At 34.8% G+C, this 22,253-nt stretch overlaps 4 protein-coding genes across 6 annotated transcripts; 3 read left to right on the top strand and 1 right to left on the bottom strand.

The window, feature by feature from the left end:
* The first annotated feature begins 375 nt into the window (after positions 1-375).
* LOC149735402 (UDP-N-acetylglucosamine--peptide N-acetylglucosaminyltransferase 110 kDa subunit-like) lies at positions 376-8,642 on the top strand. Of its 2 annotated transcripts, none has more exons than XM_089877823.1 (21): positions 376-536; positions 887-1,037; positions 1,207-1,326; positions 1,522-1,645; positions 1,758-1,826; positions 3,524-3,640; positions 3,880-3,959; positions 4,157-4,347; positions 4,438-4,583; positions 4,701-4,883; positions 5,062-5,235; positions 5,311-5,490; positions 5,723-5,881; positions 5,991-6,098; positions 6,184-6,462; positions 6,645-6,797; positions 6,938-7,063; positions 7,171-7,323; positions 7,618-7,828; positions 7,982-8,150; positions 8,217-8,642. In XM_089877823.1, the coding sequence occupies exons 1-21, from the start codon at positions 452-454 to the stop codon at positions 8,365-8,367; spliced, it is 3,129 nt and encodes a 1,042-aa protein (XP_089733949.1). In that variant the 5' UTR covers positions 376-451; the 3' UTR covers positions 8,368-8,642. The 2 variants fall into 2 exon arrangements, with proteins under 2 accessions (XP_089733949.1, XP_089733950.1); XM_089877824.1 differs by having other exon boundaries at positions 378-536; positions 893-1,037.
* Positions 8,643-10,180: 1,538 nt separating this feature from the next.
* LOC149735401 (uncharacterized) lies at positions 10,181-13,220 on the top strand. 2 transcript variants are annotated; one of them, XM_089877842.1, is made up of 5 exons: positions 10,181-10,492; positions 11,107-11,929; positions 12,419-12,569; positions 12,650-12,810; positions 12,992-13,220. In XM_089877842.1, the coding sequence occupies exons 1-5, from the start codon at positions 10,298-10,300 to the stop codon at positions 13,087-13,089; spliced, it is 1,428 nt and encodes a 475-aa protein (XP_089733968.1). In that variant the 5' UTR covers positions 10,181-10,297; the 3' UTR covers positions 13,090-13,220. The 2 variants fall into 2 exon arrangements, with proteins under 2 accessions (XP_089733968.1, XP_089733969.1); XM_089877843.1 differs by having other exon boundaries at positions 10,182-10,492; positions 12,650-12,846; positions 12,992-13,124.
* Positions 13,221-13,758: 538 nt separating this feature from the next.
* On the bottom strand, positions 13,759-15,642 carry LOC149735400 (uncharacterized). Its single transcript, XM_089877853.1, has 5 exons — positions 15,454-15,642; positions 15,202-15,300; positions 14,741-15,054; positions 14,413-14,494; positions 13,759-14,069 (listed from the first exon to the last, which is right to left on the bottom strand). The coding sequence occupies exons 1-5, from the start codon at positions 15,565-15,567 to the stop codon at positions 13,998-14,000; spliced, it is 681 nt and encodes a 226-aa protein (XP_089733979.1). The 5' UTR covers positions 15,568-15,642; the 3' UTR covers positions 13,759-13,997.
* A 207-nt stretch (positions 15,643-15,849) lies between these two features.
* LOC149735399 (EF-hand calcium-binding domain-containing protein 7-like) lies at positions 15,850-21,976 on the top strand. The gene is made up of 13 exons (XM_089877829.1): positions 15,850-16,094; positions 16,321-16,386; positions 16,687-16,835; positions 17,110-17,320; positions 17,410-17,546; positions 17,964-18,105; positions 18,341-18,444; positions 18,558-18,712; positions 19,231-19,364; positions 19,828-19,979; positions 20,485-20,697; positions 21,132-21,239; positions 21,369-21,976. The coding sequence occupies exons 1-13, from the start codon at positions 15,953-15,955 to the stop codon at positions 21,522-21,524; spliced, it is 1,869 nt and encodes a 622-aa protein (XP_089733955.1). The 5' UTR covers positions 15,850-15,952; the 3' UTR covers positions 21,525-21,976.
* Positions 21,977-22,253: the final 277 nt, after the last annotated feature.

The raw sequence follows: 22,253 nt of genomic DNA, 5'->3' as shown, positions 1-22,253 counted from the left end.
AAAGTACAGATATTTTAATATTTAATAATAGTTGCCGCATGTCAATATTTTATAGATTGGCGTAAAAATGCCGAAGTTGTTTAAATCCCCTAACAAAGAATGCTGCAGGGTACCATCATAGAGAGTACTATGGTACCATAACCTTTGTTACACAAATTTCGTGACGTTTGTTTGTGACGTAAATGAATCAATTTTGTTTTTCATTTTAAATATACTTTGTTTCTTTTTGACTGTAAAAAAACATTGTAATTTACGAATTTATCATAACTTTTTTAATGTAAACAGCTACTTTAATTATTCAGCGATCTATTTGTTATCTTTGGTGCGGAGTAACACGAAACTGCTCTGACGTCATAAACGTCCGCGATCACGAGTCTCGTGAACCGTGAAAGACATTCTCAGTTTTCGCTCGAACACTTCGTTTGACATAAAAGGTGGGTCTGTGTAAAATATGTATTCTCAAATTAGTAAAGAAGACGCCGTAAAGAAAGTAATAATGAACAATCAACAACAGTCAACTGTGCACGATGCTGCAGGTAATTGCGAAATATTTAATAACAATATTCAACTATTGTGATTACAGATATTAGATAGTCATATTACCATTTTTAATTAGTTATAGATAGCTTTAAATCAAGGACTTTTAAGTGTTCCCATTTGTATAATAAGGTTAACGTATATCCACACCGAGTTTCTTTTAACGTTAAGCACATAGCTGTATAATAACCAATGGCTTTCATTTATTTAATCCAATATTGGGCTTATGCATGTCCCAAATTGTATTCCACTGTTTTTCATTGAGTGCTTTTTCTGATTTTTCAACTTTTTATTTTTTGAATATTTTATTTTGTGTGTTTTTTAGACCGCATTAAATCTTACTTTGTAGCGTTAGGTGAACTAGCTCATCGTGAATATCAATCTGGTGATTACGAAAATGCTGAAAGACACTGCATGCAGTTATGGCAACAAGAACCAGATAATACCGGAGTTCTACTTCTTCTCAGCTCAATCCATTTCCAATGTCGAAGACTAGATAAGTATGTTGTGTTGTCTAAACTATTTTCTTTTTTTGAATGTTTATGTTTAAGTTCTGTCTTTTGTAATGTTTAATTTGATTTTAACTATCCACTAATTGCATTCCTATAGCAACAGGTTAAATGTTCATGATTAGGATAATTGCGGCATATAATCTGTTCCACTTTACAGATCTGCATACTTTTCGAAACATGCAATAAAAACCAACCCAATGTTGGCTGAAGCTTACTCAAATCTGGGTAACGTTTATAAAGAACGCGGACAATTGCAAGAAGCTTTGGATCATTACAGGTTAATAAGCAAATAAACTATGACTTGTAACTATGTTAATGGAGAAACAAGGTATTGGTGTTAGAAAGTTCACAAACGTAACCCCTAAACTAGAACTGTAACATATTACCCAATCTCTCTTTGAACATTATTAGCACAAATTTAGGGCACTCACTATGTTTAAAACTATAACACTGATTTATAAATTGTTTACAGACATGCTGTGAGGTTGAAACCAGATTTCATTGATGGTTACATTAACTTGGCAGCTGCGTTAGTCACTGCTGGTGATCTAGAAGGAGCTGTTCATGCTTACTTCTCCGCTTTACAAATTAACCCTGTAAGTTTTTGTAGGTTGTTTATGAAGATACGTTAGCTGTTCTTATAGTTTAGAGTTTTAACTTCAGCAGCGAATCCATAGGTGCTGTCTGATTGTGGGTTTTTTTTTTCAGGAACTGTATTGTGTCAGGAGTGACTTAGGAAATCTACTCAAAGCTTTAGGCCGTTTAGAAGAAGCAAAGGTATACATGAATGGGGATTCCCCATTTATGTCATCATCATTAATATTATGTTTACTATATATAAGTTCAACAGCAGCAGCTTACAAGGTATCAAAAAAGAAAAGATTAGAATTACCTACTTGTTGAGCTGCTGCTGTTATGAAGGTATATGACGTACATTGCTCACTTGGCCTCAAGTGATGTCAAATTAAATGAAATTAGAAAAGCCATGAGTTCCCCGAGTTAACTAATGTGGGAACGTTGCACAGATATCTTATTTATTCGCAGGGGAGTTTAAACTGCCAAGAAAGGATGGTAAACATTTTAGATAACAGTGCAGTTGTGTGTGGTTAATTCACTTGCATTAGCAATACACAACTGCTGCAATATGAAGCTATGTCGATCGTTATGAAATTGTAAAAAGAAACTTTTGTAATTTGAATGTTTTCTAAGCGGTTGACATAGCAGCGCGACGATGCAAAGCAAAATGCGAGATTGGACAACCTCACATCGAACCATTACCGTCTTATCTGTGGTGAGATCTCGGCGCGTGGTTCGTTTGTTTATTAACAAACCAACTGCATATCTCGATTAGAAAGACAAAATTTGGTAAAAACAAAATTCCTAATGGTTCGTTGTGATGGCGCTAAATTGCACAAAAGAGACCTGGGTTATAGGACGAACTTAATCATTCCATTTCTGACAAAAATTAAAAGTTATTCCTTAAACTTCGATTTTGTTCGTTCTTCCAAGTCTCTTTATTGCCACCTGGTGGCTTATTGAAATATCTGTGCTTCCAACATGGCTTGTATTATTAAAATTTGGACTGTAAGATTTTTCTTTTTAACATGTTTCGGAATGCAATGTATGTCATACTATGCCTTCTGCATGGGTAAGAAGTGGAAAGTAAAGTTTTACTGTAAAGCCTGTTGTGTAATGTGGATCCTACTTCACCTTCTTACCCATGTTAGTGACTAGATTAGTTTAAATTAGAATTACCTATAAAGAAACTTGACAAAACAAGAAACTAACCGACATGTTTGATTTTATTTCTTTTTACGTCATATTGTAAGCGCGCGCCAAAGGTTTCACTGAAGAGGCAAGGAAGATGTGACCTTCGAACGACTTCATTTTTCTGCATAAGTTCTTCGCATAAGACCACGTTAGCCAGTCAGCGGTATAGTATGCACGGGTCATTCATAAAAAGGGAGATTTGGACGTAGCTTGTAAAGTAAATGTAAAATTGGATAGTTTGTTAAATTTAGAGATTTCCAAAAAGTGCAAAGGCGTAAAGCGCGCGGCGATGAAAAACTTGCAGTGTTCCCAGTGATGCGCAATGCGACAAACTTCCCAACGAATCGGCCACTTCTATAAAATCAAATCTGACAATTTTAAAACTGGGCCACGCTATTCTCATGCGTTGTGAAGTTTGTAACTTTATTTCATCCATGCATTACTTGGTAGTTCGGATTTCTCAATTTAGTGAAAGCCTAAAATTATAGTAAACCAAGTAATCATGTTATGAAACTTCTTCCTTCTTGTTTTGAGTTTGCTTTTGATTAACTGCTGATTAAGAAATTGGTTAAAGTTGCTATTTTTTTAAACATTTTATCCCAAAAAAGCAAATTCAAACTCTTCTTTTTACCAACTGTGAGCACTGCTGCATACATGCGTACAAATGTCATAACAATCAAGCTAAAGTGTTCTTTATGCTTCAGGCGTGTTACCTAAAAGCCATTGAAACACAAACCAATTTTGCCGTTGCTTGGAGCAATCTTGGCTGTGTTTTCAACAGTCAAGGTGAAATATGGTTGGCAATTCATCATTTTGAAAAGGTGTGTTAGTCAATTGTAGCTAATTTATATTCGTAACTGCCCAACTTAGACATTTAACAAATTATTATCTTCCAGCACTTACTGGTATTCTACTGTCAAATTGTAATTTAGGTTTATTTTTGTTCTGTAACATGTGGTACTTTAAATTTTGTGTAATATTCATAAAAAATATTATTTGAAAATTGGACCATTGATAAAAACACTATAGTGATGTTTAAATTACCGATTTATTCAAACAGGCTGTGAAATTGGATCCCAATTTTCTGGATGCTTACATCAATCTTGGCAATGTGCTAAAAGAAGCAAGAATATTTGACAGGTAAGGATAACAACATATTACAACTCAAACTGCATACCCTGTAAAAAAGTATGGTGTCACACATTGGGGGTACTGGGATTAAGGATTTAAACTTGACATGACTCTTTAATGCACTATCAACATTTGGTCTGCACAAAGTACCAACCTTAAAGTTTTCATAGCAAGTATACAAGTGTTGCATAATATTGTACCAACAGAGCCGTTGCTGCTTACTTGCGAGCATTAAACTTGTCTCCAAACCATGCTGTTGTCCATGGCAACCTTGCTTGTGTTTATTATGAACAAGGACTGGTTGACCTGGCAATTGACACGTACAAGCGAGCAATTGAGCTACAACCCCACTTCCCAGATGCATATTGTAACCTTGCTAATGCTCTCAAAGAAAAAGGTATTTAATTTGTTTGTTTGCTTGACAACTTTATCAAAATATTGTTTTCTACGCGGCTTGATGCTGAAATTCTGAATATGATGTAAACAGGTAAAGTTGGTGATGCAGAGGAATGTTATAACAAGGCATTACGTTTATGCCCAACGCATGCTGATTCACTCAACAACCTTGCCAACATTAAACGGGAACAAGGTCTTATTGAAGAGGCAATCGCATTGTACAGCAAAGCACTTGAGGTAAAGAGTTTTTTTAATTCCTTGAATTTATAAATATATACCAACACCTTTTGTTGGTAGTTTGTAAAAACTGTCCGATATTTAATAGTCACTAAATTCAACTTTTGTTATGTTCAGGTATTTCCTGAGTTTGCTGCAGCTCATTCCAACCTTGCTAGTGTTCTACAACAACAAGGAAAGCTACAAGAAGCTTTGTTACATTATAAAGAAGCAATTCGAATCAGCCCAACTTTTGCAGATGCTTATTCTAACATGGGCAACACATTAAAGGAAATGCAAGATGTACAAGGGGCTATTCAGGTTCGTTTAAATGGATGTAAAATCTTAATTAGTATCATTATGTGTGTTTATAATATGTTTGAAGTTGGGAAACATTTTATTATATATTTATGTGAATCTAAAATCGTTATTGTTTTACAATGTCTAATTTAATTAATAATTATGTTATTGTTATGTAACAATTACCCAATTCACACAGTGTTACACACGTGCGATCCAAATCAACCCAGCGTTTGCCGATGCACATAGCAACCTTGCATCTGTACATAAGGACAGTGGAAGCATTCCTGCTGCCATACAATCCTACAGAACTGCTCTTAAACTCAAGCCAGACTTTCCTGATGCTTATTGTAATCTTGCACACTGTCTGCAGGTGAGTACTCATGACATTTCATGTTATGATGTTAAAGTAATAAAATACATTCTCTTAACTTCCTTCCTTTTGTAGATAATATGTGATTGGAGTGATTATGATGAAAGAATGAAGAAGTTGGTTTCCATTGTATCCGATCAATTATCAAAGAATCGTCTTCCATCAGTCCATCCACATCACTCCATGTTGTATCCACTCACACATGACTTCAGGAAGGCTATTGCAGCTAGACATGGAGCTCTTTGTCTTGACAAGGTTATTATTTGTATGGATTACCATAGTACAGAAATAGCTTGACTTATACAATACAGAACCTCCCTTTAGATATCTATTTGCAGACTTCAATTAGATTGCAATGTCTGTAATTCAATTTTGTCTGTCAGCGCTTCTCCCTGCGGCAATAAGGCAAATTATGTCTAAATGCCGGGTCCATGTTTCAATGTAGGATCCAAACCTATCATTACAATGTTCAACTTTCCATTCACAGATCAACATCCTTCATAAACCAGCATATGATCATCCTCGCTCTCTTGCACCCACTAATGGCAAGCTCCGCATCGGATATGTAAGTTCGGACTTTGGCAACCATCCCACCTCCCATCTTATGCAGAGCATTCCTGGTGTTCATGATCTATCTAAAGTTGAGGTGAGAATCTATAGATCTAATATTTTGTATATATCTGTGCATCAAAGTGTATTCACAGTATTACTTATATTCATGTTTCATCTTTATTACACATTGCTTTCATCACCAGGTCTTCTGCTATGCACTCAGCCCAGATGACAACACAAACTTCAGGAAAAAGGTTTCAAATGAAGTCGCAAACTTTGTGGATTTATCGCAAATCCAATGTAATGGAAAGGTAGATGCTTTATTCATGTTGCTGTAATAATGTGCGAGCACTGATGTTATTTGTTCTCTTGTTCAACTTGTATGTAAACTTGCAGGCAGCGGATCGTATTCATCAAGATGGGATTCACATCCTGCTTAATATGAATGGTTATACCAAGGGTGCAAGGAATGAGTTGTTCTCACTTAGACCCGCACCCATCCAAGCAATGTGGTTGGGTTACCCTGGTACAAGTGGCGCAACATTCATGGATTACATCATATCTGATGCTGTGACATCACCATTAGAACTCCGTGATCAATACAGTGAAAAGCTTGCATATATGCCGAACACTTTCTTTATTGGAGATCATGCACAGATGTTTCCCCATCTTAAGGTAGGAATGGATAACTAAATTTTAAGTCCAAAATAAATGTATTTCCACCATCATTATGGATTACTTACCATACATGTACTTGTAATCTTACATATAATATTCCTACATAACTACTTGGAATAGTGCAACAATACTGTTATTTAATTCTTGTTGTTTGTTTAATATGTAATTAACAATTCCAGGAGAAAGCAGTGATAGATGTGAAAGGAGCTGGTGATGGTGACGTCAGTGATAATTGTTGTGTGCTTAACTCAACTGATATGAAGGACACACTTGATTGGTTTGGGGGAATCTCTTATTTGAGTTCAAAAGTCAAAGATGAAGAAGATAAAGAGGTTTGTGATCCAATATCAACATATATAGTTCAAACTTCTTGTAATGTACATATTGTTTAATTATGTTGTTTCTTCAAAATTATTGATTAACACACAATAGTAAAGTGAGTGTATGCCCACATTTAATAAAGTTATTGCAGGTTGTTACACCAGTTGTTCCTCTCAACAAATCTGCACATAACATATGCAGTATGATTAAGAACAGTCAACTTACTGTGCAACTTGATGAGTCACACACTGCACAGAATGGATTGGCACTTGTACAGGTCAGTTCAACAAATCTTATAAAATGCTTGTATTCTATAAACTTATTGTATTTTTCAGATACTAATATTAGTTCCATGTTTTATTGAACATTTATATTTTTATCCAGATTGATGCAAAAGCAGCCACCGGTGAGAAACCACCAAGTGGTATAATTGTGTCGAGCAGATCACAATATCGACTTCCAAACAATGCCATTGTGTTTTGTAACTTCAACCAGTTGTACAAGATTGATCCTAGTACACTCATCATGTGGTGTAATGTAAGTTCAAGTGTGGTGATTAAATATACCGAACATCATAATGCATAACCATAGGCAATACTAGTGGTCTGATTGTACCCTGATGTATGGGCAATTCCCTTTTGCCCTACCTTAGAGTCTGAGACAACAGTTGAGAAATTGTATAAACTTAAATCCGAAAATATGTCAAATCTACAACTTGGTATCCAGGATTTGTGTATCCAGGATTTGTATAAATTCTAAAGTAAAAAAACACTATGATAGTTGGGTTCAAACCATTCATAACCAGTCACATTAACATCATGCACCCCACAGATATTGAAGAGAGTTCCCAACAGTGTGTTGTGGCTTCTACGTTTCCCTGCAGTTGGTGAAGCTAATGTGAAGAAGTTTGCACGGCAGACTTGTGGTATCAATGCTAACAGGATTATATTTTCACCTGTTGCACCCAAGGAAGAACATGTAAGACGAGGTCAACTAGCGGATATATGTCTTGATACACCTCTGTGTAATGGTCATACTACAGGTAAGAAAATATTTGTGTTGTTACCCTACATAAATAAAAAAACGTTTGCTTATAAATTAAATAAAAACAGTTTGCTTTTCTATTACACAGTATTACCTGCATACACAGCAATGGTAAAGATGGTGTATTCACTAAAATATGTTTAATTCTTAGCAATGGATGTTTTATGGGCTGGTTGTCCCATGGTCACTTTACCCAAAGAAACTTTAGCGAGTCGTGTTGCCTCCTCGCAACTTGCATGTCTTGGATGTCCGGAACTTATTGCTGAGAATTCACAACAATATGAGGATATTGCTGTAAGACTGGGCACCGATATGGATTAGTAAGTGCTTAAATGCTTTGCTTAAGTTGAAGTAATATCACAACTAACTTGTAACTTTTGTTTTAGTTTAAAATCTGTGCGTGCAAAAGTGTGGCACAGACGAAGCACCAGTCCCCTGTTTAATGTTAAACGTTATGTGTCCGACCTGGAGAAACTTCTATTTAAGATGTGGCGCAAATATGAGAATGGTGAAGACCCCAACCATATAAGCGAGTAGAGGGTTGGAACTTAAAAAACGTGAACGCGAATGACGCGTGACGCTTATCACGCGATGATGTACATTTTCACACTTCGTGTACAGGCCGCTGTTTTGTCGCACGGTGGCGTAAGAGCGCTCCGAGCGGTCTCAATCGGAGCAACACAGCGCAAACTTTATTATTTTAATCAGTTTTACATTCTATGTGCAACACCCATCAACGAATTGCGATGCATGCCAATATTTGGTGTCTTTCGTTTTGGTGAAAATAAAACAATGACGTCAGCTGAGCTTTACTTACGTGCCCATATTTAATAGTTGGTGTGACTTCCACTGGAGTCCCAAGTTGTATTAGAATAATTTACACTGAATAAATTTGCTGCGAATGTACAAGTACGTGTTTGAAATTCTAAAATGTTAAACGAAAGCAACACCTTGCTTTTAGAAGAGTAGTTTTAACTGACATTTTGGTTGCTGGGTAACCATTAATATGTTGTGTGGTTTATTACAAACAACGGCCTATAGGTCCAGGAAGAATAGAGAACGGTATACAATTTCTCACCTTACGCACAGCACGTTGAATTATTTTGAAGAGAAATTTCTTGTCCGCCACGCGCAATTTTTGTTGCCACAACTTGTTAAGTAAGTCAAGAACAGTAGTTTCACTCCTTGCAGTTTCTATTCGTCGACACTTCAATAAATGACGCAGTATCCTTGTGTTATTACGTAATGTCCCAATTCCAATGTCACCTGTTATGTAATATTTACGGATATTTTCTGATTGTCATCTAGTTACCACTAATATTTATATTTATCTACTTAATAATAGACCGTGTGTTTAAGCACACCTGGGACATAGCGTGGTAACCAAATGGCCCTTTTCCCTAATGCGGATGCTTATCTACGTTCAATAACTTGTCCAGGCAGCTACATCTGCCACACGTCATTACATTATCAGCTTGTAATCTTCTAAAGTCGATTCTGTTTGCTGGACGCTTACACTCAAGCAATAGATTTGTAACCGAGGTTGCTTCAAATGTCAATAACATTACTGTCCATGGCAATCCAACAATTGCACTAATGGACGCTTGGTAATAATACGGAGCTAAACAGTAAAACATACATATAGAATGCGAATATAGGTTATATTTGTTTTATATAAGAAGAAGATATAAAATTAAACGTTAGTTTAAAAAAAATTATCAGAATTATTTCATAAGATTTTTTTGGTTTCTTTGATTTTCTTTGATTATTGGCCTCTTAAGGTAGATGTGAGATTATTAATTTGGGTCGAAAGCATAGAATTACAGAATCTTTTTACGGTGAGTGGCATTCTATATTAGAATAGGGAAAGACGGGACACCTTTATCACAGAATATCTAAACATCCCGATCGTGTTTTAAATAATTAACAACGTTCTATGAGAGTCGTGAGAATACGGTTTTACAATTATTCGAATTTTCTTCGTTTACTACTAAATGTGACGACAAAATGGAAAGACAAGGTGTTCCATCTTCCCCTATCCTGATATATAGAATTTTAATATAAAGTTTTCCGAACGCTGAGCGCCGTTTTTACACTCTAGTCAAAAGTTTGATGTCGATTTAGATGCAAGTGTTAATTTGTCGGTTTATTGAATTGACTGAAAAGGTGTGTAAGATGATTGTGGTTGTCAGTCGATAATAGACACTTCGTTCATCCTTGGAGAATTTACGTGTCGATAAATAGCGACAGTCACTTAGCAAAGTAACTAGAGTTGACTTGCGTGACATGTTTTCATTGGATTTCCTCTTTTACCGCAACTACTGAAAGAAACATTTAGAAATGTCCGCACAGGTTAATATATTTGTAGTAATGCAGTCAAATGTGTTTCCCACGAAAAAGAATTCGTTGCGGTTGATTACATTGAGCAGAGAGGGCAGTACATGAGTGTATACATAATTTATTTTCAATGACCATTTACAGGAGCCCACGGCAGCGATTAGACGGTCGCGGTTGCCCGCACCCCAAATTAACTGATATATTGCAAAGCATAATGGCGGGGTGTGTGGAAAACCAAGCAGATTTTAAAAGTGTTCCAGCAAAGGCCAACTCGATCGACGAGAAAACACCGAACAAGTGCACAGATAAGACAGCACATGATAAAGTATGTGAGATTTATTCTTTACAACTTATTAATTGGAATATCTTTATACGCATTGTGAATAATTGTTGTTTTGTATTTGTTTTTATGTTGTAGGCTACGCAATTGTATGCTAAGTTAACAATTTATGTTATATACAAAACATGTAAAATCCTTCTCTTTTCATTTGTCTCATAAATGGTAGGTGGCCTATAGTATTTTCTGTACACCTTCTTTCAACTTATGTAACTAGTAGAAACAGATATTGGATGGGGTAGACGGGAAATGCTTTTATCCTTTTTTCCCTCCCCATTTGGTTTAAACAAAGAATATTTACAGAATTCTACAACTGTAGCACGGCGACTGCTAAATAACATTGTTAGTTGTTCAGAACACTTGTCACAAAACATAGGAGTTAGGTGCTATATAACACCTAATAGTATATCCCATCTTATACCCCACAGTCCTATACATCGTTATACAGGCAATCTTTGTTGTTTTTTAACAAACATTGAGTGTTACCGACTGATGTTATCTAATCAAGAAGTAATACCGCCATATAAATATTATCATTGTGAATATAAGTTGCCATTGATGACATTACGTATAAACGAAATTCATCTGATATCACATCACAGAACGGTACTAAGATGAACAGACGTGACGAGATATTTCAAGCGACCATAGATCACAACATTAGAAGAATTCAAATCAGATTAGGTTCGTTGGATCAAAAACTCGTCAAAACTGATCGAAACATATCACGCAAACCGGTATGTGCCTCTGAGAATGAGTCAGAAAAGTCCAAATCAGGAAATACCTTCAATAATGCTACTGGTTCAAACAATGGATCAGCTGTTGTTGTTGATTCGCACAAAATTAATCCTGGTCATGGAAGAAATTACTTTAAAAAGACATCAGAAAATACAACCACAGTCAATTCGACGGCTGCTAATTATTTAGTTGTAAGAAATGCGGACGGATCGACTTGTTATAAACCTGTCTTGATTTTACCATATGGTGTTCAAGTTACTCCCGACAGAAGAGGAATTCCTGTTCGTAGATTGGAGTCGGTGCCTTACCCACAAATTGTTACAACAGATATTCGGAGTGGTTCTGACTATATTTCCCCAATAGAACCTAGACCGGCAGACAGCAGGTTTTGCATGGCCCAGCAGTCAGTGGTCCGTAACGTTCAGTACGCAAACGTGCAAGTGACATCACGCAGTGCATTGAAACGGAACGACTTATCCAATCAAGAACAAGCACTAAGTTACCACTACCCGACCGGCCCTCCACGGAAGATGTCGAAGATGAAACGAGGATCATTGAGGCGCAATTCCGTAAAAAGTAGGAAAACTCAGTACTCGATGACGTCATCAGTGATGTCAGCGTTGCTATGTTGGAAATGCATGGACTTGGAAGGCGATGTCGAGGATAGCGAAGATTCGCAAGAATCGGGTACTATATAACATAAAGTAACATAATTTTTATTTTATTTTTGATATATATAGTAGCGAAGATTGGGCTAATAAGGATAATGGATTAGCAACAAAATGCGTAAAATAAAACCATGACTGCTAAACCCAATATCATAACATTTATCCGGATTCAAAGTGCCATGGCAAAGTGGTTAACTCGGTTGCCTCTAACCCAAAAGTCTTGGTTCAAGCATCGTCGTTGCTACGATTTTGGGCGTATGTGTGTGGCTGGGTAGGACACATAAAAATGCTTTAATCCAGTGGTCACTAATAGGTTGTCTAAACTGTCAATCATATAATATGAAAAAAAACAAAAAAAAAACAATTACCCAGAAAGTATACGTGGTATATAACTCGTAAGCTGGCGCGAGGAGTATGAAACAGAACACCCGACTGTCGTTTTCCGGCATCACGATAACGAAAATTAAATTCTTGTTACTAAAATCTTGCAAACAAACTTTATATCCAGAAAGTGGAAGTGATGACGGTGGTGACTCTGGCGGTGATGACGCAGACGTTGATGACATATTTATTGATGGTGGTGACGTCAGTGATATTGATGAAATCGAATATTCGAGTGGTGGAGGCGACTCTGATGGCTCCAGTATGTCGAAAACCAAGTAAGTATATACATGACGTCATTTTTATAAACTTGACGTCATATTCCGTTGGCGTGACGTCATACTAACGCATGCGTCAGTTCGTTATACCAGGAGGACATCATGCAGAACGAAATGCGGAATCTTGCAATGGAGGATTGTGACGAATATGATCAAATAGCTGGCGATCCCAACCTCACCAACTACGCTTGGTGGGAAGACAACTTTAGTGATGGAGATGAGGAGGATCGGAGGGCGAGAGGTGATGACGTATAGACGACACACGATATTATAGATGGTTTGCAAGTTTGGTATTAACTATTTATAAAATATATATTGAACAAAATACTTTTTATAGTTTTTATTCGGGCGGAAAAACACCTTATTATTTTTTTACACTTTTAGTATTGTTCTTCTTTAAAGTAAATTACCTCTCGTTTTAGAATTCTATGGGGATTATTCGATCTTTCCTGAGTTGCAAGACCCCGATGACGTCATGGAAGCGAGGTTGCGGAGAGAAATGGACAGATCGTCAAATTAAGTTTTTCATTATTTTGTTAAATATATAGCACCTCGGCGTCGAGTAAGAGGTGGTATTATTTAGGTGAAAGTTCATGCGATTTTTAAAATGTTGCTTATTTGTATTACGTCATCGTTTATAAATAAACTAAATTTGCAAATTTTGTTTGTCACGTGGTAACTTCTCTTCGTAATGTAAAATAACGTAACTGTGTACAGGCCTTCCGAACTGCGCCATGGCAAAATGGCGCGCCTGGCTTTCACCCAGACGTAATGGGTTCAAAGCTCGTCGATGCTACCATTGTGGGCGTATGTGTGTCCTTAAGCAAGACACTTTTCACGAAAATTGCTCCAACCCAGTGGTTACTAATGGCCACGCTTTATAACGACTGTTTTTTTTCAGCCAAATCAGTAAGTTACATTCATTCAACGTGTACGCGAGTGTCAGTCAGGGCACAAAAGCTACCATAGGTCTTAAATTATAACCTTATCGCCCCACAGTCCTATGTAAGCCATGACCTTTTTCGTTTAGGCGTTAGATAACTATTGTCTTCAGTTTCTCAGCGATTTTATGTTATGACGTCACAATACAACAATCGGTTGTTTAGGGTCGCTTTTGTATCTGATGACGCGATGCTAACAATGGTCGATTGTGTTGTGAATATGCGGCGACGAAGAATAACAATGAACATTCAGTTATTGCGTTTATAATGATGCTAAGAAAACAAATTCGAAATGAAGAACAATAACATTTTAAAAATACAATGTTAACGGGTATCCATTTTTAAAGTTAAACACAGTTTTAAGGCAAGAACTATCTAGGCAAGAAATTTAAACATGTCACATTATTTAGTAAACCATTTAAATACCAGGTAACTGTTAAGCCTTAACAACAGTAACAACATTAACAACAATAGTAACAACATGTGTTCAACCACCTCTGAACTGATGGAGTTGTGACTTCATTGTTTCTGTTGCCATTCTAATCGGTGTCTTTTCATCCTGTAATGAATTTTAAATGTTATTCATTTATTCTTGCGTAGCAGGACAACTTAGGTTATAACATGGCCATGGGTGATTCCTTTCAGACACTCATGCCCTCTTAGGAATTTCGGGTAACTAATTTTAGTGATTACCTACATCTACAAGTGTACTGCCCAATGATGCAAATCCACAATGGCAGCACTTATGAGCATTAAACAAGGTATACTTTGGTTACAAGGCAAGTTTTTAAAAACTAGCCCCTGTTTTATCACATTTTTGAGATTGAGTATGATTATCATATTCAAGTTGAAATTCTTTACATCAAAAATATAAGATGTATAAATTATATAAGATTTGTTACCTTGTTTAAAATACTACAATCTGCACCAGCTTCAATAAGGAGACGAGCTTCAGGTATTCTTCCTTCATCACAAGCAAGGTGCCTGCCATATAATAAAGCTGTGTTAATTTGCTCATATATAGGTATACCAGGTTATAAACAAGATACACATATGATAGGGATAGGGTAATGGGCTAAAGCTTCCTAGGCCACATATGGTGTGCCACACTGCAGGACTTCATCCACGTAGGAGAGAATATACACTGTATCCTCAAATTTACTGCCCTGGTCACAATTTGGTGCAAGAAAAAAAATGAAATTAATTTATGTAAAATGTAAAATTTCTTACAATGGGGTATTTCCCTCTGAATCTTGAATGTTCAAGCTTGCGCTGTGAGCGAGAAGTAATTGAACCATCTTCGTGTTTCCTTTGGATGCAGATCGATGCATGGGAGTTGCTTGGAGGTTGTCGGATGCATCCGGATCAGCTCCACAAGCAAGAAGAGCTCTCGCTGCCTCTAAACGATCCCTGGATGCTGCATAGTGAAGAGGAGTTTGACGATTGTTGTTCCTTGCATCAGTCCTTGCTCCTCTTGAAAGAAGAGTTGTGATGATCACTTCGTTACCAACGGAAGCAGCAATGTGAAGTGGACTCCATCCACTCTGTATCAATATTCATTAGATCAATAATCAAGCTTACATTAATATTTAGCTGTATTTTACCATAAAATGGGAAACTTTTGTTTAAACGGTTTTATGAATACACATTTCTGTATACATGGGTGGTAACGTTTATGAACATTAACTCACATCATCAGTATTATTCACTGCGGCGTTATTATCAAGCAGTAGATCAACCACTTCGCGTTTCCCAGCTGATACGGCCCAGTGAAGTGGATTTCTTCCAGACTGAAACATATTATAACAAAGTTATATAATGATTTTAATTTGCTACAACATCAATAATAATAATTATATTACCAAAAATTGAAAAAATGTCCAACAAAATAACGAACATGACATACATGTGTGATATGTACGAACTGCAAAACTTTATTTTACCTGATCAGTGGCATTAACAAATTGAGAATTTTCTTTGATTCTGTGAGTTAGAAGTGCAACTTGGCCTTCGTATGCGAGGTTGCATATTTCGTTATCTGATACACCTGCGGACATGATGAAACTACTTCGGAAAAAAACTACGTTTCTAGTGACGCAGCAAACTTCAATGCTTTTTAGCTGCCGTGTTTCTGACATAGAACAGTGTTACCGAGTAACTTATAACATCTTCCATTTAGCAAATATGCTTATTAAATATATAAATTATAACTCAGATGTGCATGTGTAATTTTTACGTGGAACATTATTTATTTTTAAGACGCTTTGAATACTCCAGCCTTGTGTTAAATTTTCATTCTTGACGCCTACAATTTCTAGGATTTCTCTGTTGTTGTTACGAACGCCACTGATTTTTAAAAATACTAAATTTGTGTTTACTAATGTGTGATTTGACTTTATGTAGATTGTTGTAAACAACTATTTTGTACAAAATAAATCAAGAATGAGTCGAAGGAGCAGCGTTAATTCAACGTACAGTGGGAGAAATCGTTCAAACGGCGACGAAACTGAATATAAAGGAGCTTTTATCAGCGTGGTAAAAACTGTGAATGAAAATATAAGTACCCGACAACAGCTAACACAAGGTACCGTATTGCTTGTTGATTAAATAAAAGTGTTCTATATGTTAAGTTAAGGTATAATTCGGCATTTCTACAATTATTTGTTTATTGAAGTTGTTAGATTGTTGGTATAAATCTTAATGCACCATTTTATGTAAGTGTACTTTTTATGTTAAAAAGCCATAACTTGATTATTTTTTAGTATAAAACATAATTCTCAAACAAAATATATATGTATACTTATTTACAGCATTACAATACGCTGGTCGAAATCCAACGGCAAAACAAGTTGCAAAGATCTGGTCAGATTCTCCAAGTAATTGTTTTTATTTAACTGTTGAATATATATTTTATAATTATATACACAGTAAAACTATTTTTATCTCAGCAGCATCTCTGTAAAGCTTTAAACATTGTTGTGTTGTTATTCCATTCGGCATATAATATACATATGTTATAGCCTTTCCTAAAAAAATGATTTCTTCTAAAATCTTGGCATTTTGTGAATTTAAACTAAAAGCAAATTCAAACAGTTCTAAAATCAGTTCTGTAAAAAAATGTTTTTCTGTTGCATGCCAATGCATTACAAATCAATTGATAATGATCAATTACACAGCTGGAGGAATTAGTTTTAAAGATTTTTGTCGAATAATCAAAGATTTCAAACCAACATCAAAATCTCAACTTCTTGCCTGTTTTCGTAAAATTGACATCAATGGTGATGGATTTATTTCTGAATCTGAACTTTACCGACTTTTCACGGCAGTAAGATATTTTTATCTGCAACTGTTATAGTATATCTGAACTTTTTTTGTTTTTATATTTCTGGATTATAATTGGGTTTAAGTTTGATCCCTTTTACATAAATATAAAATAATACTGTTTTTTCATATAATTATGCAGTAGTTGATATTTCATGTGATCGTTAAGTCAAAAATGTTATTTTTTTATATGATTATGGGATATTTTTATATAAATTTGTGATTTCTTAATTATAAGATTATGTTAATTTATCATATGATCATGTCTCATGTGACAGCGAGGAGAAAAAATGACAAAATCCGAAGTGAAGAAACTTCTTGATTCTGCCGATGTTAATAAAGATGGAAGACTCGATTATGATGAGTTTTGTGACCTAATGTTATCAACAACAACACGTTGTAAAGAACTTATCAACAAGAAATTATTAAAAACAACAACAACAACAACTGATGAAGTGGAAACACCAGCAAAACCTGTTCCCACAAAAAGTTAGACAAATATTTAGTGTTATGATTAAATTTTTTGCCAAATATATTTTTTTCCTTTATTATCATTTTAAATTGATTTGATTATACAGGGCTATCACAGGCATCGTTACAAAACACAAGTGATTTGTATAAGCGAACAGCAATAATACAGAAGATGACAGATGCAATTGTGGTTAAAGGACCTGCTCTTACAGATGTCAAAACACCAAAACCAAAATCATTGAAAGTATGTAGATGTTTGGTTGGTTACTTAATTTACCAATGGAGGTATAACTTACATTATATTTATCGGTCCCTTTGATTATTGCATGTCCGCTATATTCACATGGTGGACATAGGGAACATAGTGGACATAGCGAACATGGTGGACATAGCAGACATAGTAAACATAGTAAATGTTGTGGACATAGCGGACATGCACTAATTAAAGGGGGCAAGGGGCCCATATTTATCGGTAGTAGAGCAAAGGTACTTGGTTTAAAGCTTTTTGTTGCCACTCTGTGGACGTGTGTGCTTTTGGGAAAGACCTTCAAAGATCATTCCTCCAACTTAGCGGTCCTTAACTAAAATAAATGTTATTCGTTCATTATTTCATGTTACCTTTATATGATAATTATTTTATTAATATGTATGTATATTACAGGGATGGTCCCATGCTAAAAGTAAAGGTTGTTTTTATGTGGATAGCAGCGATGAAATAGTTGGACACACTTACAAACTCGAACTTCCTTTTGCTTCAAATGTCCACTTGGTGGTGCAATCGAGCACACTCAAAGATGATGCAGGTTAATATAAGATATCTATACATTACAGACATCAACATTTAGTTATAGATTTCTGAATGTTTTTTATACCAAGTTGCACATTTATTGTATACAAGGTTTAATAGTAATATATAAATTTGATTTAAAACAAAACAAAAATAAGGCCATACTAAATCATACATAGGTAATGAAACATGGCTAAAAATAAAAGACTTTCTAGTTTGTTTGTTTATTATTACACTGGGTGTTGTTGCAGAATCATGGACATCCACAGTAGACATCGGTGCACTTGTGTTTCGTGAATCAAAATCTGATGAAGAAAATAAGTTTTTGTTCGTCACTGAATGCAAAGACAATGGGGTAATTGTTATAATTAGTTCGCTACATGTCTACAACATTGTTTCGAACCAAATAACTGTATTAGTACATAAAATTTATGACGTCGTGTTGTTATTTTAATATTTTATTTGCAGAAAAATTTTTGGACGGGTGATTTAAGAAGTGGTTCATATGTGATTATACCTTTCACGTCGGGATGTAAATTGAAATCACGTGATCATAATGATGAGGATCTTCCACTCACAAGAAAAGATTTAAATGATGAAGTGAAACTTACAAGACCTTTTTGGTAATGTGGTTTTGAATTTTGTTTACATATTTGTCAAGTGTGCTGTGACTCAGTGTATGGCATCATAGTTTAGTCAATGGTTAGAGAACTTGTATTTAACAAAATACACTGGGTTTGATGCTTCATCATGCTTGTACCACTGTTGTGATTTCTTACCAAATACTTTTTATGACAATTGCTTTTATCTATTGGTTTCTAAGGATTGTTTAAACTGTTTAGATAAAAACATGATATACCTACCTCCACAGGTTACATTACTGACTTTTATAAAAGCAAGGAAAGCAGTGATAGTTAGTTCGATGGAACAAATTTCACTACCTTGGTTATAATGTTCACTGAATAATGCAGTAGGCTGCCCACTCTGCCATCCCCAATGCATGTTCTCGTATCTCCAAAGACACAAATCATATTTATACAGTTAAGAATTAATGAACAAATTTCCTAAAATAACTTGCCATTGCCAGGTTTATATTACCCAAACTTTTTTTTTTCATCAAAAACAATCAAATTTTTCGCAGTGAAACATTGGCCGATATATTTGAATTGTGTGATTTGGACGACAACAATAAGTTAAGTCGTGATGAGTTTAATTGGTTTCAAGTTCGAACAAACGATGAGGAAGTTGATGATGATGCTTGGAAAGTTGTGCTCGGTGCGTATTACATCTTATTTATTTTATTTTTTTAAGATAACATTATCTAAATATCTGGCGCCATATCACAGGTTTTAATATTAAGTTCTGTAAGTCTGGCCCTGATAAAAAGCTCATAAAGTTGTATGATTCTCGTAACAAAATAACATTTCCTTTTGCTTTAAAAAAAGAGATTGATAATGACCTTTCAGGCCTATAATATTCTTAAGTACTTTGTTTTACTTTTGCTTGTTTCGCATCTCTTTTAGGTATAATACAAATCTAAAACAGATCATACAAATAATTTTATTGGTAGTGACATAAGTGCAACATTAAAATAATGAGTCAACTTGGAACCCAATTCCCATAGAATGTCTACCATAGCACTACACCCATTTCTATTCTATTTACATTTACCAAAATTAGACAAAATGTTTTGTAACAAAAAAATAAATTAAATTAACAATTTCTCTCACTTGTTTAGAAAACTTTGAGACAGAAGAAGGTGAGATGACGAGGAAAGGATTTGAGGAACTTCATCTCATGCAAGCTCAGGAGGAGGAGAACGATCCACAACATGAGTTCATAGAAATGTTAAAAGCCGTTGGGTTTAACGGATCATTAGATCTTGTACAGGTAAGTTTTCTGATAAAGTTTTGTATGGGTGAGGTCCTAAAATAAGGCATTTTTTCGGGATTTGAGTTGGTTTATTATTTTGTACGATTTTTAATTGTAAAAAACGACTGACAGATGAAATATATTAGCTACTGAAACTATGGTGGGTTTAGTATTTAAACGTAAATTGTATTAAAGTAGAGTGCTAGATCTCTGACTACAGGGAAAAAATACAAATACACTGTAAAAACTAAGTGTAAGTAACATGAAATATATAAGTGTTACAGAGAATGTGGTAATAGTTTGTCACAATAACGTGAAAATACTGACTGTATAGTTGACACTTATTATAAATGTATTAAATACAAATCATGATACTTGGCATGCTACTTAAAGTTGGTGACAAAATTAAATTTGGTAATTTTTTTTTTCCGATCATTATAAATCAACGATTGATAATCATTTATACGGCTGGGCTGGATGCATTTTAGCACATTCAAAGTAATCATTAACATTTATCTCACAGGCTTGTCCTTTCAAAGTTGAGGTGTTTGCAAAGGAATGCAACCCTTCGTTGTCGGTTGCATCTCTGAGTTTGCCGGAAGAGCGCGTGATGAGGGAAGCGATGTTTAAGAGCATCGAATCAACATCCGAAGTTGTTCCTCTCAAACTCATAGATGAGTTATCATGGTTTGTTTATTTCTCCGATTCACGTGCATCAAGTTTCATGAGAAACAAGGTGAGTTTTTTGTGATTTATGAAAAATTTCCCTCACATTTAAAATATATATATATTTTTGTTAAATATTTACCAAACTTTATAAATATGATTGAGTGTATTTTATTGCTAAACAATATAACTCATAACATGCACACGATTTAAAAATAGACTGGTACTGTAGCAGAGTGGTGAGAGCTTTTTGTAATCGGACACTAACAAAATTTTAAAGTTTAGTTTTGTATGTATCTTGTGTGATTGAGCAAGATTCTTCATTTCCGAATGATAACGGATCTATCTCAGTTGTCACAATGGGGATTTACAAATTGCCAGCAATACAGAAAAAAACATCACCTACAAAACAATTCAAATTATATTAAATAAATGATGATATGAAAACACAACAAAAGTTATTAAAATAAAAATTACAAAAAACCAACTGTTTTTTTTTACAAGACGGCAAGAGCAATAGAAGTAAACGTCAATTGCTCGCAATCAAAGAACTGTATGACATCACAAAGAAAGGATAACTTCAATTTGAAAGTTCCAGCGCATGGAACTGTGGTATGTTCAACTATTTCAATTTATGTCGCTATAATAAAATATTGTTTTAAGTTACCCTAAAAATAATCTGTAGTGTTTCATTGTTTACATAAATAAATTCAGTATAATGCTGTCATATTGTATTTTCAGATGGTGGACCACAGTTTACCCGCGGTGGAAAGTGAAAAATGGTCGTACCATTGTTGCATCACAAAGCCAACCAAAACAACGAGCAAATCGACATCAAAACGTCCTTCCTCCATTGCAAGCAGCAAGAAAGAATCAATTTTGTCAATTTTTAAATAATTTTGCTATGTAGTCAATAGATTGTATTTACACTTGAAGCTGCTGTTGCTACCAGGTAAAGCATAATTTTAACAGCTATTTCAGACTTTTATTGTCCCTGGCATCAACAGTTTATATAAATAGAATATTTTTACTTAAAAACATTCATGTGTTCCTGTTGCTTTTCACATGCAAGTCAACAGGTGTATAAATGTAATATTTTAAATTTTTATTTAAATGCACTTAAAATATTTGTATGTTATCATTCAACTTAAACACAAATAGACATGAAATATGTTACTCATGTTACGAATGCTCATTGTGTAAAAAAACCCCAACTTTTTGTAGTAAAATGTGTTTTAGCGTACATTAATTTTAGTAAAATCAGGTCAGATTTATTTTTTCAGCAATTTTTAGTTTATTGTATCATGCAGTTTTTTTGTAATAAAATAAATTCAAATCACAAAGTTTCACCATATTCTCATTTTACAATATGTGTTTCTTATTAAGTCAAAATGTGTAAATTCACTACAACGTATCAGCAGAACTCATGAATTTATAAACATGGAAGTTTAGTGAGTGATTCCTCAACACAATGCTATATCTTTGGTTTTAATTTTCAAATATTTAAAACTAAAAATTTAAAGTTGCTAAGTCAACAATACCCAATTATCAACCCATAAGCTTTACAACTTTTTAACAAAATATGGGATGATAATGACACTGTTAGTTGATTTTACACTCTCTGGT

Source organism: Ciona robusta, chromosome 5 (assembly GCF_009617815.1).
Source record: "Ciona robusta chromosome 5, ASM961781v2".
Lineage (NCBI taxonomy): Eukaryota > Metazoa > Chordata > Ascidiacea > Phlebobranchia > Cionidae > Ciona > Ciona robusta.
This window is presented reverse-complemented; position numbering and strand designations above follow the sequence as displayed.